Raw genomic sequence first — 14,537 nt, forward strand, 5'->3', positions numbered from 1 at the left:
AGTTTGCATTAACGATTGGACGTGACAGAAATATCCATTTTTAATCTGCTCATACGCAACACAGAACACCAAAATATATATACAGAAAATGTTTTAAAAATAGTATTAGTTGCTTTCTCTGAAACTAGAATTCAACTCCAGCATGCTGTACTGGTGAGCGTCCACATAGTGCGTATTCTCTAATTAGTTTATGCCTCGTGGGGTGTGTGTGTCTTGGGTGCAGAGGAGAAGGCACTGGAAGCAAGTAAGTTCCAAGCTTGTTGTGAGGACCGCCTCCCACTGCAGACCAAGACCCAGCGGTGACCAGGATCTCAAAATGGGTGTGCACCACCTAGTGGAGGTTACCAGGCATACCCTTCTCACAAATTGAAGAGCTTCAAAAATGCCTCCGGAATGAAAAAGCAAGATTTGAAGTTCCAATGGATGGACAGCTCTCTCTATATCTTCCTTCTATCACCAGAGAGTTTTTGTGATAACCAAAACAGAATGCATAGCTGGACAGTTCTAGGTTTAACTTCTTGTGGCCACATTGAGGGGTCAGATATTTGTACACCATACAAATCTGAGAAATTGGAGTATAAGAAGCATTGACGTAATGGGCACTGAGTATTATGTAAGACTGATGAATCACTCACCTCTATCTCTGAAATCAATAATACATTATATGTTGATTAATTGAATTTAAATAAAAATTTTAAAATGCCGAGAGAGAGAGAGAGAGAGAGAGAGAGAGAATTTACTATTGATGGCCACATGGATGGGAGGGTAATGTGAATTCTAGGAATTAAGAAGATATGTTTTCATTTGTAAGTGGTAGGAAGAGAACAGAACTGAACACCACTGCTCTATGATGCTAAGGAGTAATCAACTTGGCCATCCAGTGGTACAATTATTTTAAGCCTTACTGCAGTTAGGTTACCAGGCTGAGGGGTGTGTAAATGTGTGTGTGTGTGTGTGTGTGTGTTACTATATAGCATGACAGATATAAAAAAAACTAGGCTGAAGATTTTACAACAGAACTTTCATTATGAGACAAGGATTGCAGAAAAACCATAACAACTCTCTTTCAGGTGGCAGTCGTTTCTGAGAATACTTGCCATTTGTATTCTATGTAGGTAGTAACCTCTAAATTTTCAGTAAATGTTTATTGCACACTATAGTGTTCATAGAACCTAGATCTAGTAGAAACTTCTGAAATAGCCTGGTTGCTGTGTTTCCTTTTATAGATGAAGCCCATGGGCCCCAAGTGAATAGGCATGCTGCTCCTTTGTGGACAGTGAGGGAATCCCCGTCTCTTGGAACATCATGTTTCCTCTCACCTGAGGGCTATTTCTGCTTGGCTGAGCTGATTTTTGAGGGAGAATTAAGAGAATGGGATTCTCTGCCCCACATTAGAGATGAGAAGTCTGAAAAACTTTTGGAACCCAACAGCAAGCTAGAACTGAGTATTACCCTTACAAGGAATCAGCCTAACTGGTGTAACATTCCAATGACTGGCTTCTTAGTCTCCCACTAACTGGTCCTGATTAATAATAAGTCTGGCGTTAAAAAGATCAGAAGTAAGAGATTATCTTACTTCTGAAAAATATTTTAAAATTGCCTATAATCAGACCTTGTAAACTAAGGTCCTCATTAAGCAGGGTAAAAACCACACTCAGAAATGATGTGCAAACCTGGACATTGCAATAGGACACTTTGATACATGACTCACTGTTTGAAAAGAACATAATATAAATACAATAGAGCATAATACAAATATATATGTGATTCCCTAAAAAGCCAAAACATCTATTTGTAAATGTAATTTACGTTTGTAAATGCCTAAAAATCTGCCAGTTTTGGCCTTTAGGAATTAAAAAAATACATTTTGAAAAGCCTATGCAGTACATTACCTGGCCATTTCATTCAAGTACCTCTCACCAAGCCACTTTTCCAAGAGTTTATATACATCGACCACCTTTGTTAGTAAATCTTCAAGGAAAGCCAATGCTTTTGTCTTTATCAGTTCAAGCCGGAACTGTGTGGCTATCTCTAATTTAAAAAGAAAGTGAAGGATTTTAAAATGTATTATATATACATGCATTTTGTAATCGATTTTTAAACCACTCATGCTTCTATTTGTGAAGATGTAGGTGCACATTTAATATACGACTATTGATAATATCCAATCTATGTCACTGAGAAAAAAAGTAAAATGCATGGTCGTGTAATTTGACAGCTTATTTAAGCCAAAACTATAAAGTGAGCTTTAACATTTATGGCACTTTATAGCAATATATTCTTTGATAAATTGGAATGGGAAAATGCAAACAGATAATTTCTGAATTTCAAAAGGGGGAAAGTACAAGTCTCTTGATGATCTCCCTACTTTAGAACCTCAGGATAGCAACATCATTGTATTTTCTCAACCCTGGTAAAACTAGGGTAAATGCTCTGTATCCCAGGGCCTCTTGCTGCCCACGGCACACACTGTCTGTGGATTTTACCTCTGAAATAGTTTTCCCAGGTTTCCGCTTTGCTTCTTCCACTACCACTGGCCTAATTTGCTGATGTTTCTGATTTTTTTTTCAAAGTCCATTTTGAGCCGCATTATAAAACAAGTGGAAGAGCCACGAGAATAGATCTTATAAAATCATTGCTATCTATAGAAAAGGAGGCTCTTGAACATTATTAATCCATTACTGGCTCTTCTATGGCCTCTGTTACCAAGAACTCACTTTTGGGGGCTGTTAGCCTTCAGTAAGGATTTATTTTCCTAATGAGAGGCCTAAATTATTCTTATCATATAAAACCACCTATGTGTATGTGGCTCTAAGCCTTCTTTCAACCTGTAAAATCACTCTGACTCTAACATATTCTTTTCATTTCTATTCTTTGGAATTGTAATCATTGCTGGTGTTCTCCTAACCCCTTCCCAACTTTTCTTTGTCTCTTTTGGAGATCCCAGCAGACAATTATAGAATAGTTGAATCTAGCCCTCATGGGGTCATATGAAAACAACCAACTAAGTGTTGTACTTTTTGATCGCTTTGCATTGTGTCCTCCTTGAGGACTTGAGCCAGTCATGGGCTGGTTGCCTCCTGGCCTATTTTCCCCTGAAAAGAATCATCTTGGTTCTTTTCCACTGCTACCTTCAAACTGCAGGGCAGCGAGGTGCTCTTCCTTGATTTTGAGCATCAGTTCGTTTCTCTTCTCCTTTTGGGTAATCTCCTCTGCTGTGACTGTCACAGGCGTGGCTTCTGCTGTCGGCGGGGATCTGCCTGAAAGGACAGTAGGAACTCAGGGAGGAGCGAGCGACATCCAATGGATGCACAGTTACTTGGACAAAATGAGGACGAAGTGAGATGTGCGGGTCTGTAGTAAATCTGTTGGGGTTTGGAAAGGACCGATCCTAGTCCTGACTGAGTGTGAAATGCTGATCTTTCCTTGTGAATTTTCCGTGTGTTATCTAGGCTACACACGAATACAAACGCCCCTATTGTGTAGCATCATGGAAAGATGAGGTGTGCAGTGAGGGGCAGACATGGTTATAGACTTCAAACAAGGTGCGATGCAGAGTCTGGGGACAGAAATGAGCAAACTGCAATATACCACGGATGCCATGAGCCCCATGGAGCAGAAGGACTGCTCCGTAAGAGGTCCTAGCATTAGCCAAAGGCCTCCCAGGTCTTCACGGAGAAAAGACCAGGGAACAACCTCCACGAGATGTGGCTGAAATGTGGCTCATGGTTAAGAATCTGTAACCTACGAAACAATCTTTTCACAGATTGCAATCTTGCAATCTTTAACTGCAAGTACTTCAGTGATTACATAAGATAATTAGAAAATAAGGATTTGTCAGCATTTTTCGGACAATTCACTCTTGAGAAACGACAGTGGGATTCCAGCTGCAGGCCCCGTCCACATATTTCTACTCAGTGCAACGAATCTGTCTTGAAGGTCTGACCCCAAGGGGTTCAAATCATGTGAAGATGACATAATTGTAAACAAAGCAACGGTAAGAACCCGTAATTGCAACAGTAGACCGATGCATAAATTACAGGTGAAAGGGAGCTTAATCTCGTTGGATTTCTGTTTTATCATCTGTAAAATTAAGGGGCTGGACTCAACCGCTCATCTATCAAGGTAAATTGAAGGGGTGCCTGGGTGGCTCAGTGGTTGAGCATCTGCCTTTGGCTCAGGTCGTGATCGCAGGGTCCTGGGTTCATGTCCCTCATCAGGCTCCTTATAGGGAGCCTGCTTCTCCCTTTCCCTGTGTCTCTGCCTCTCTGTGTGTCCTTCATGAATAAATTAATACAATCTTTAAAAAATAAAAATTTAAAAAAAATTGAAGCATGTCCTTCAAATACAGCTTATTTCTTTCGCATCTGAGATGGACTACATGGTGTGTTTTTTCTCGTGGTGCTATTATTCTCTTCGCTCGGGCGTCCCCCCCAGGGCCCACATCCTCAGCTCCTCCTCTCGCTCCTCCGCAGGGCTGCCTCAGTGTACCCCAGCTGCGAAGTGCCGCCCCCCTCCTGGCTCTCCGGGTCGCCTATCCCTCCCCTGCTAAGGAACAGTGATCAGTCACATGTCCTTCCCTGCCTCTAGCCTAGAGTCCCCACCAGGGCAGGGGCCAGTCTGGAAGCATCCCGCCTGCGTCCAGCCGCGGCCTAACCAGCACGTGTGAGCAACCGACTGGTGAGGCAGACTTCTGCTCTGGAGCTCCCGTCTCTCCCCCTCTTGCCTCGCCTTACCCTAACTGTGTCCACGTGGAGACATTCAGAGGGGAGGGTAACCGTTGTGCCCGAGTTGACCCCCAAGGTTGACAGGGGTCTCTCCCAGCCTCTGCTCCCTCCCAGGCGTCTCGGAGGCTGAGATGAGGCAGGAGGCCTCTGGGAGAGAGGAACCTCCTTGGATTAAGCCAGAAACCTGAATTCAACCTGAAACATATGTACGTATAGACTCGTTTCTCACCCTTTTGTGCACACATTTCAGATCACACAGTGTCATCTTGGAGTTCTTCCAGCATGTTCCAAATGCCCGGCTATTTGGATAAATAAGTCAGGTGAGGCTGGTACCCAGTATGACTAGTCAGCCAACACCACCACAGGAGCGTGTGGGCTCGGAACTAAACCTAGCCCACAGTAGCTTCATCGTGTGTGTTCTAGAGAGAGGCTGAAGCATCCACAGCTTCGGATGCCACAACCGTGAATACCTTTTGCTTTTTTGTCTGCCTTTTCTTTCTTGGGTGGTTCCTCTTTGGCTTTTTTATTTGTCCCCATCTGAGGAGATTTTTCTTTTGTGTCTGCTGGTTGGTTTTCCTTTTCTTCTTCCATGAGCCTCTGATGAATTTCAGCAGCCACCTGGTTGTAATCGAGCAAGATTTCAATTAATGCGACACTTGGGAAATCTGAGAGCCACGTGCATTTAGTCATCCCCGAGTTCCACTGAGGCCTCATCTCCTGTAAACGACCGTGCCACGTACTCAGTCTCTACAGAAAGCGCACTTCAGGGTTTTAGTGACACGGCAGCCTGGCCCTGGCCCCAAGAGGTGGCTTCTCTGCAGCTGTCTGTGCGCAGGTTGGTCACTTTCTCAAGCGCTGCCTGCACCGCAACCTTACGTTTCCTCAGGGCTGCCTCCAGACAGCTCCATGACGATGCTTTTGTTAGAAAGCTTTCTTTTTAATATCAGACTCTATGAATTTAACACCCACTATTCCTCCAGCGTATTCCCCTATACTAATGTTTCTCGCTTTTATATTATTTATTATTATTATATATTAATTATATTCATATATTAACTCCCCCAAGAGAGTTTTAAAGACAATTTTCCTAATAGTCCTACTCTATGAAATTTTAGTACTGCAAAAGTGTATCTGTCTACCTATTTTATATATGATTATGCTTTATACATAAAATGGGTAAGAGTTTCCCATGCCTCCTACCCAAGTTTCGGGATGGCATGCGCAATATTATTTGGATTCATGGACACTTGAATTCTGCGCTTTCACTGCGATGGTTGTGAGGATAACCTATCCCACAGGCTAACCTCATCTTTGTTGTCAGCTTCCTCTACTCGGGGGACATGCAGCTTCCTGCCATCTCAGTAGCTCCCTCCTTTCACTCACACATGTGTCCTGGTTTGAGTCATTAGTTGCGGGGCCACCCCATCTTAGCTGAGGAATGGGGAGTGTGGGGTGCGCTTGGGACCCCTCCATCTCTCCTCTGCGGCTCTGTGTTTCAGGCAGCAGGAAAACCTCCTCTTGAGGTTTAAGCAACTGGGGCCGTGCCTGTAGTTTCAAAGGCCAGACCTTTTGCAATAAGTCCAACCACCCCTGGAGAGGTGAAGAGCACTTAGGAGGATAGCCCTGAGAAATGAGAGCTGAGTAAAGACTCCCAAGAGGGAGAAAGAAAACCCATATACAGTGAGGAGGGAGGAGCAACATCCAGTTGAAAACTTTAAAATCTAAATAAAGCAACTGGTGAAGAAATGGGGGCTGTGAGAATTTATTTACTATATCCAAGCCTGTTGTTATTTCTGGGGAGGGCCTGGGTAAGGGGCTAGGAGGAGAAAGAGGAAGTTGACTGAAGGTGAATAGAGAGATGAATAAGGCACAGGCTCTCCCCACAAAGACATTTAGTTTTGGCCAGATATGCCATCCAATTCTGGCTCTCCCCAGATTCCTGCACACTTCATACCCTGGGGCTCAGCATGTAACTGTCCCCAGCTGGTCTATGAATGTTAAATGTGGTTCCACCCTCCAAATGGGCTTCAAGCAGCTTCTAGCACCTGCTATACTCATAGAGGATGCTCAGGAAATGATTATTAATAGATGGACTTTCTTTTAAAATAATCATATTCCACAGAACATACCCACAGTTTCTTTAAGATCAGTGGAACTTCAGAGAAATACAGAAAGGTTTCAGAGAACAAGCCAGTTTTGTGTGCATGTATGTATGTGGTTTTAATCAGATGCCCTTAATCCACAAAAATGGATTTCATGATATCTACTGTACTTTAAAATTCTTGGTAAAGCTGAAAGCAGACTTGTTAACATCCCTCCACCTAAATTGCAAGCAATTCATTTTTTTGAATCTGTTTTTGCAAAGCACAGTAAGTTAGCAATTTCCTTTAAAATTGGATTTTTCTCCTTTTAAACAACCTTATGGTGCTGGTGGTGGTGGTGGTGGTGGTGATGATGATAATTATCATCATCTGCATATTTTTGGTCCACTCCCTCAAAGACCTCTGGGTGTCTTTCAAAAATTAACATAATTTACAATACATCCAGTAATCTACCTGTAAGGCTAAAGAAACTCTATAAGTAATGTCTTGACATTGTGGGTGTTAACTATGATTTGTTTCTTTGAAATCATCGCATACCTGCTAATTACAAGGAAGTTTTTCTAAAAATTAGCATAGCACACTAAATGGGTAGCTCTTGGTGAGACTGTTGTGTAGAAAAAGTCTGAGTTAAAGCTCTCTCATTTCAGCTGTGCTAATCCTCACTGGCACTGTTTGCCCTACAACGCTTTGTCCAGATCATGTCTGTCTCACTTAAAACTCCCTAAAGGTCATGTGACATCAAGGTCATAAAACTTTATTAGAAACATAAAAGCAGGATTCAAATATAATTATTAGGAATACTGATTAGATCAGTAATGACTAAACTTTTCTCGCTTGCTTTCTATGTGGTTTTTGAAGTCCACAAGGAAAATAGTACAGTTTTGAATACCTTTTTAACGTCATGATCTATTATATTTACAATTTCCAAAACACTTTGGTATACATTATTTCACTGGATCTTTCAACCATTCATGGAAGAAAAGATACATGGAATGTCTCCCATGTAATAGATTAAGGAATTGAAGACTGAAAGAGTTTAAGTCATTTCTGTAAAATCATACAATTTAACCAAGAGGGGTAGCCAATGTTCTTTATGCTGTATGCTACTCTTTCTAATAATGTAATATTCTGCAATATCATTTCCCCTAGGCAATTCTAATGGGATTTGTAAGACTTGTAAATTGCTTTATGTAGCTCAATAGGAATAAAAATTCATTCCTTCCCTTCAAACTCCTAGCTCTGGTTTCCCCACTTTCTGGTACTTGGTAGTGGTTATTTTGCAGTGATCACCATGGGCACTGCCATCATCATCAGTAGTAACAGCGTCATTGGTATAGCAGCAGTCTTATGTCCGATTGTGCTGAGGGCCTAGTATCATAATAGATGTGGGCATTATGCTAGGTGTAAGGTGTATAAACAGTCTTAGAATCCAATCAAGTGTTTAGGAAAATGATGAGATATAAATTACAATCACCTAGAAAAGAAGAGCTGAATGCCTGGGGAGGTACGACTGCTACAGGGATTGGAAGACCATGTGAACAATGAAGGCAAGGCTTCAAACAGGCAACCATCTAGTCAGGAATCAAAGCAGGTACTGGCTTCTGAAGACTTATAGGAAGCATATCATTTAATCAAAAAGAAGGAAGGAAGAACATATTTTAGGCGAGAAAGATGACATTAGCTGAGGCATGGAAATTGTTAATATCCACGGGATACGTAGGAAGCAACATCTAGTTGGTTTACAAGAGGGTTTGATGAGTTGGTACCAGTAAGATGGGGAGCCCTGAGCCTCTGGGTTAAGGGTTTAGGATTCCATGGCAGCTACTAGTGGTCATCACACACTACATCATTCTCTTCTCTGGTCGGTAACAGAAGATCATTTCTGTGTTCTTATAAGTATCATGTGCCTTTTAAAAAATAAATCAATCCCTTATCTGGATCATTTTGCCCTTATAAATATAAAGTAGCTATCAATATATTTGGGGTATACATTTACCATCTTACTATGTGCTTTCTATTGTATTGCTTGTCCTAAATCTTTTTCTGTTCTCCTTTCTTTTCTTATTTTGGATTTCACATTTTAAATTTATTCACCCTTTTTTTCTATCTTAGTTTGGAATTAACACACATTAATTCACTTAGTGGCCACTCTAGGAATAACACCATGAATTACTGACTAAATAATAGTTAGACTTTGATAAGTTTAAAATTTATGGTGTAATTCCTAGGGTAACCACTAAGAGAACAGTAATAGAATGCACTATTTCCAAAAGTAAGTAGGGGGTAAAAAGCAAGTAAGAAAAGATACAGAAAGGATAAAAATAAGAGGATGAACAAAGATATAACATGTAATTGATATTTAAAAGTCTAATTTCCAAAAAAAAAAAAAAAAAAAGCATTGTAGACAAAGATTACCTCCCAGTAATAAAAAAGTTTAGTTCACCAGGCCTAGATGGCTTCTTGGTGAACACCACTAAACATTTCAAGAGGAAATAATTCCAACTTCCTCAGACTCTTCTAAAGAATAGAAATCAAACATATTCTGACTTGATTTATGAGGCTAGTATGTGGATGCTAAAAGTTGACAAGGACAGTATGAGAAAGAAAAGTTATAGGATTTCCTCACTCATTAACAAAAATTCAAAAATCCTAAACAAATTATTAGCAAAACAAATCCAGCAATATGAAAAAAGGATAATGCTTCATTATAATGTTGGACTTATCCCAGGATGTGATGTTAAGTTTAATATTAGAAAACTGACCAGTATGATATTTCATATTAATAGAAAACAGAAAAATATCATGCCAATCTCAATAGACGTGGAGAAAGCATTTGTTAATACATTTATGAAAAAACCCCACAATAAGCTAGAAATGAAACTTACATAATCGGATGAATATCATCTAAAAAAATCAATGGTCAACAGTTTTATGAATTTTGACAAGCTAACTTAATAATTTATATGGAAAGGCCAAGAACGAAGAAGAGCCAAAATGCTCTGGACAGATGACAAGGTGGGAAGATTTCCTCATCTAGATAATGAATAAATAATATGACATTATGCGGTTTTGGTACAAGGATGGAAAAATACAGCAATGTAACAGACCTAATTTATGATACGTGGTCACCTAATTTATGACAAGGATGATACTGCAGTGAAATGGGGAAAGAATTTGGTATAACTTATGCAAACTGAAGTATTATTTATAGTATAATCTACTGACATTGGAGATAGCCAATATTCTTAGCCATATATACAATGGTTGTGTGGGCATATGTGCTCCAGTAGACAAGTAGGTGAATGTCTACTGGAGCACATTGCAAGGATACCCATAATGGCACAAATTGGAAGCAGACTAGTTAAATAAATTATGATAAATTTATGTAATGAAACAATATACAGCAACAAGAATGAACAGACTACAGCTTCAGTCAACAACGTAGGATGAATCTCGTAAACAATGTTGAGAGACAAAAGGTATGAGTCCATGCATTTAAAGCTCAAAGCAAGCAAAGGTAAACTATACTGTTTAGAGATACAGACTTGGGTGATAAAAACTCATGAATATGAAGGCAATGGTAAATAAAAAGGCAGATGGAGGGTTGGTGTTGTAGGGATGGGGGTTTAGGATGGGGAAGGGGCACAAAGACTTGGTAGATATGGACCTTCTCCACATGTGGTGGTTCCTCCGGTATCTACCTTAGATGCATCCACCAAGCCCTGCAGGTATACTTCATGTACTTTTTTTAGGTGTGCCAAAATCCACACTAAAATTCTTTATAGATACAGCAAGACAATTAAAGGATTCTACAATCATTTTTGAGAGGGAGAAATGAAAGAAGAAGAACAGAAGATAGAGAGGGAGAACAGAAAGGAGGCACGGAGGCTGCTGTAGGATAAATCAGAGAAAAGAACCCTGGAGGCAGAGTGGCCAGGAAGGGACTTGAGAAATGTCCCATCAGAAGTGTTGACTCCTAGCTCTGAGATCCTGAGGCAAGCTCCTTGGCTGCTTCTCCCACAGAGTCTTTGGGAAGGTCCACACTGCCTGTTTGGATGGAATATTTCAGGGAAACTCAAAGGAGGCCTGGCACAGAATGAGAACAAACCACGTTGGGCACCCAGGACTGTAGGATGTGGGAACACTGGTCATCCAAGCCAAACTCTGAGTGCACCTTCTGTACAGGTGGAAGCTTCTCCTGACATGAAAGTTATCTGCATGTTTTTCCCTTCTCTTCTGATTTGATACGGGCCCCTTGCAGTCAGGGACCATTGTCCCTCCACCTCCCAGTAAATCAGAAAAAGGACATGAACTTTGAACTCATATAGTCCTAGGTTCAGATCTCCTTTTTGACACATAACATGCTAAGTGACCTTTTAACCTTTCTGGATCCTCATTTTCCATGGTAAAGAGAATAATACTTACCTCATAGGTAACTTCTGTAAACTGGAGGCCTACAGGCCAGAGGTGAGTTTTGCCCGGCTCTGGAGAGTTTTACAAATTTGATTTCATTTCTAACATGCTAAAATCAGTAGGTTTCATATACAAATCTGGATTTCTGTCTTTTCTTGGAAAATTGGAAAATTTGGCTATTTATCATTCTGAAATGGGAAAGTTGGTCAGGGTAGATGGAGTAGCACATACCTCTTTAGGAGGATGATTTCCACTTGGCCCCAGTCCCATCTCTCCCTATTGCATTATACTTGACCCATGTCATTGTCTTTTCCTGACTGGCCCTTTTGGTCTTTGTGCTTGAAACCTTGGCCCAGCAGAGAAAATAATCTACATGTTGGTTTACTCCATTCTTGAACTCATATATTTGCTGACTGAATTGTTTCACTTCTTATTTCTTTCAGAAAACGAAACAAGTTCCCGAAGATATATATTTATACAACGCTGTGTAAGTTTTCTACCCATAGCATATTACCAACGTTGGTACTTAGTGAAAATGTAGTAACGAGTCTTGCTCACCATGTGAGATATTGCTAAAGAAGCCTGCTGCCAGGTGTCCATCACCAACTTCTCATCTGCCTCAAAGTTTAACTCCACATTTTCCAGCGAGTAATCGATCTTGCCCTTTAGTATGGCCTTTGTTTTTGGTTTGGTCATAGCGGAATCCGGGGAAATGGATATTCGTGGAATTAGAGGAATTCTTTGAAAAGACAAACAAACAAAAAGGAAATATAAATATTTTATTGAACAGAATTCTATTTTTATGACCATGTGACTTTGGGAATTTTGTTGTCTTGCTTTAATCTCAATTTCCAAATTTGTCCTGGAAGAACTCTTCAAATGAAGAGAAGACTAAAAAAGACTGCATTCAAGGGGCACCTGGGTGGCTCAGTCAGTTAAATGACGGAGTCTCAATTTTAACTCAGGTCATGATTTAAGGTTGTGAGACCAAGCCCGGAATTGGGCTCTGCACTGGTGTGGGGCCTCCTTTGCTTGAGATTCTCTTTCTCCCTTTTCCTCTGCCCCTCTCCCCACCCCTGTCTTATAAAAAAAAAAAAAAAAAAAAAAAAAAAAAAAAAAACAGAATGTATTCAAATTTCTATAGTCTTATCAGCATGAATAAACTAGAAACAAATAGTAATACAACAAAATTTTTAGGTTTAATTCTCATTGATTACAAGGAGGGAAAAAGAAACAATGGCAATCTTGAAGAAATGCAATTTCGAAATATATCCAGGGCATAAACTTCTGACAAGAAACAAATCAGCCATAAAAAAACAAATCAAATAAAACTGTACATCATTCCTTTAAGATGACTAACATCATTTGGCTTCCTGAAGTTGGACAGTAAAAAAGCAGGATATGAAGAGGTGAAGACTGCAAGGAGAAATCCCATGGAGGCAACGGAGTTTTGGTGGTGCGTGGGGGAGAAATTCACCAGCCCTCCCCAGTTTAGAGTATGGATGATGAAATCTTCTCCTTGCTTTGTAAGGTTCTGTGAGAACACAGAGGTAAGCTCTCTCTCTCTCCAGTCTTTCAGCCACATTGCTGCCCCTATGTAGAAATTTTAGAGCTGCTCCCAGGAACATTCTATCCCCTAAGGACTTTCAAATCTTAAATGCTAAGGGAAGCAGGAAGAGGCCCACAGAGAAGAATGTTTATTATGATTGGGGTCCACCTTAGTAGTCCAAAGTGCAAAGAACCGTCTGCTGGGCATGGAAAGGGGGAGAGAGAAGCTCCAAGGATGCCTTTGTTGAAACTTGAGGAGTGTCAGGAACAAGCATTTGGTCTGGCTGACTTAAGCACCTGGGGGAACAGAGTGGTGATCCAGAAAGCTGATTGTGACCTCCAGCAAACAATTAGCTTGGTCTTGTTTTGAAGCATTAGATGTGGTTTCTCGAACTTAACTCTTTGATTCTTATAGTATTTGTAATTCTGATAGTGTACTGTGCCTATAAAGGCAATGTGCTGAGGTTATTCTACGTAGCACACATCTACACACAAGGACAACTTACATTTTAATAATCAAGTAATACTAAATGTCAGTCACTGAGACACCGAGATTCATGTGTCTAACAAGCTAAGGTAAAGGTTGTGTGATCCATCTGTAAATGTTTAATATAGTACAACATGCATTTCCTAACACTTTTGCTTTGGAGGACAGCAATGGTGGCATATCATTTAGAAACAAAAGTTGGGAGCACATGGGTGGTACAGTGGTTGAGCATCTGCCTTTGGCTCAGGTTGTGATTCGGGTCCTGGGATTCAGTCCCATATCACGCTTTCCACAGGGAGCCTGCTTCTCCCTTTGCCTATGTCTCTGCCTTTCTCTCTGTGTGTCTCATGAATAAATAAGTAAAATCTTAAAAAAAATAAATAAGAAGAAATAAAATTTGGGGTTAGAATTCATTTACAGGAAAAAATTCTGGTCTAGCTAGCTCTGCCACTGTCAATGGATATGAATTGGGGCATGTCACGTGACTCTGGAGCTCCTTTCCTTGAATAATACAAATATATGACTACTACTATTACTACTGTTACTAATTCTTAGTCATTGCCAATTATTAGTTATCAACAAATTATTAGTTGCTATCATGTTGTTGTTACAAGAATAAAATTGACAGCTATGTGGAAATGATTAACAGTATGCTTGTTTCCCTTATTTATTTTAAAGAGACTATAGTTGATTGGTTGGTTGGTACACTGAGTTTCAGTAGATATTCATAGCAGTGATTTGAGCTTGAGACTGGTGCAAGGTTGTTTTGCAGAAATTAAGAACTGGCTGTTCTTTTCCCTGTTTCATTCTGCTAACCAACTTTAATAGCTTCCCCAATATGCCTGACTTGCTATTTTGTGCTAAGAACAGAATGCACTGCTACTGCGGACATTGGAACTTGGCCTCTTTTAATGGCTTTGATGGTTCATATTGCCTTTGGAATTTTTTATTGTTTTCAATTTCAAAGTTCTCTCTCAGTAGCTTGCTGAGTCAAACATTTCTCTTGTATTCGTATCAAAAAGATGTTACTTCTTGTGTTTTCTTGCTTACACATGGGCATGATGGGGACATGATAGGACTACATTGAGGAAATCTAGAGAGAGAAGAAGTGGGTCTCAGATCTTATGTATAACCCTATCATGTTCAGGTATCTCAAATCCTGTTTGGCACAAGGGAGGATAAAGCAAAGCAAGAACATTCTCACAATTAAAATATTGCATGTAAGTTATTGTCATAATATGTAATAATAGTCCCTACTTA

The 14,537-nt window shown here is 40.2% G+C and overlaps 1 protein-coding gene and 1 long non-coding RNA gene across 7 annotated transcripts in view; one reads left to right on the forward strand and one right to left on the reverse strand.

Annotated features, from left to right (window-relative positions):
* SPEF2 (sperm flagellar 2) overlaps positions 1 to 14,537 on the reverse strand; it is a 172,148-nt gene that overhangs the window by 43,437 nt on the left and 114,174 nt on the right. For all 5 annotated transcript variants that reach the window (XM_072824916.1, XM_072824912.1, XM_072824913.1 and 2 more), the window contains 4 exons: positions 11,801 to 11,981; positions 5,198 to 5,345; positions 3,132 to 3,260; positions 1,893 to 2,031 (listed from right to left, as the gene is read on the reverse strand). In XM_072824916.1, coding sequence (XP_072681017.1) covers positions 1,893 to 2,031; positions 3,132 to 3,260; positions 5,198 to 5,345; positions 11,801 to 11,981 — 597 coding nt within the window. The remainder of the gene's footprint in view (positions 1 to 1,892; positions 2,032 to 3,131; positions 3,261 to 5,197; positions 5,346 to 11,800; positions 11,982 to 14,537) is intronic.
* LOC140632662 (uncharacterized) overlaps positions 1 to 14,537 on the forward strand; it is a 94,572-nt gene that overhangs the window by 21,179 nt on the left and 58,856 nt on the right. For both annotated transcript variants that reach the window (XR_012030258.1, XR_012030257.1), the window contains exons 2-3: positions 11,686 to 11,729; positions 12,594 to 12,698. This is a non-coding gene — a long non-coding RNA (uncharacterized lncRNA). The remainder of the gene's footprint in view (positions 1 to 11,685; positions 11,730 to 12,593; positions 12,699 to 14,537) is intronic.

The sequence above is a fragment of the Canis lupus genome, chromosome 4, assembly GCF_048164855.1.
Source record: "Canis lupus baileyi chromosome 4, mCanLup2.hap1, whole genome shotgun sequence".
In the NCBI taxonomy this organism is placed as follows: domain Eukaryota; kingdom Metazoa; phylum Chordata; class Mammalia; order Carnivora; family Canidae; genus Canis; species Canis lupus.